Genomic DNA, 1,057 nt, shown 5'->3' with positions numbered 1-1,057 from the left:
TCCAATCCTCGTGTGTTCGGAATGAGCTAGCCTTTCGGATGCACTCAGCTCCCTGACAGGACTGAGTTTGGTACAGGCGCCCGCCATACCATACCGCCTGTCGCACCGCCCTTCCCAACCCTCCTCCCTCCGACCCTTCTCGACGAAAACGAAAACGAAACCTTCCCACGCCCGCATGCTCTGCCTCCTACCGTGCGGCACTCAATCCACATGGTCAAGGAGTATAGACCACCGGCTGGACCTAGACCAGCCAGCTTCTCGCCGACCAAACAGTACGTCTGTCCTTCATCGACATGCCAAGGGCCCCTCTCCCCCCCCTTTCAACCTCCGTGCCTGCATCGACGGCTGCCCCTTCCCGCGAACCTTGACTGACCCTTCCTCTTTTTTTTGTGCTTCTCCAGTATCAGGGATCTTTCGAATCCGAACGAACCACACTCCTTCCAAGAGCCACGAGTCGACGCCTCAATGCTGAGCACCTCGACGACCAACGGCCACCCCTTGTTTGCGTTCGGTGGGGGGAATGGGCCTTCTGTTCAAGACGGCGGAGATTCGACGGGCGCCTACGACTTTTTGCCCTCTGTGAGCTTTGACGATCTCCAGAGCAGCCTCGAGTCCGCGTCCACCGACTTCAAGCTGACCCAGTTCCCATCACCCACCGGCCAGGGCAGCATCCTCGAGTCGGGCACCATGACTGAAAAACCACCCACCGCTCTTCCCAGTGCCAGCACGCCCCGAGCCGCTGGAAACGCGCCCCCCGTCTCGCGCCCGGGGCGGTCCGGCTCCATACTCAGGCGACCCAGCACGTCGACCCGACAGACGAGCATTTCATCCACCATGTCGGCCTCGTCTGGTGGTGGTGGTGGCGTGGCGTGCTCGACGCACCGACGGCCCCCGCCGCCATGGCGGGCGGAGACAGAGAGACATCGCGGGGGCTGTCGGACGAGAGGAGTCAGCCAGGCAGAGAAAAAGGGAATAGAAAAAAAGAGAAAGGGCAAAGGGAAGACGCGGGGGAGAGAAGAAGAGGAAGGGAGACACGACGGAGCGGAGAACGGGAGGC

At 61.4% G+C, this 1,057-nt stretch overlaps 1 protein-coding gene across 1 annotated transcript; it reads left to right on the top strand.

Annotated features, from left to right (window-relative positions):
• Nucleotides 1–465: 465 nt before the first annotated feature.
• Nucleotides 466–976, top strand: VDAG_08569 (uncharacterized protein; the record flags this gene model as incomplete). The annotated part of the gene is made up of 2 exons (XM_009652878.1): nucleotides 466–864; nucleotides 947–976. 2 exons carry the CDS (start codon nucleotides 466–468, stop codon nucleotides 974–976), a joined length of 429 nt encoding a protein of 142 aa, XP_009651173.1.
• Between the last annotated feature and the right edge of the window lie 81 nt (nucleotides 977–1,057).

This window comes from Verticillium dahliae, genomic scaffold (genome assembly GCF_000150675.1).
Source record: "Verticillium dahliae VdLs.17 supercont1.21 genomic scaffold, whole genome shotgun sequence".
NCBI lineage: Eukaryota > Fungi > Ascomycota > Sordariomycetes > Glomerellales > Plectosphaerellaceae > Verticillium > Verticillium dahliae.
Note: the sequence above shows the minus strand (reverse complement) of the source record. Positions and strands in the feature narration are given on the sequence as shown.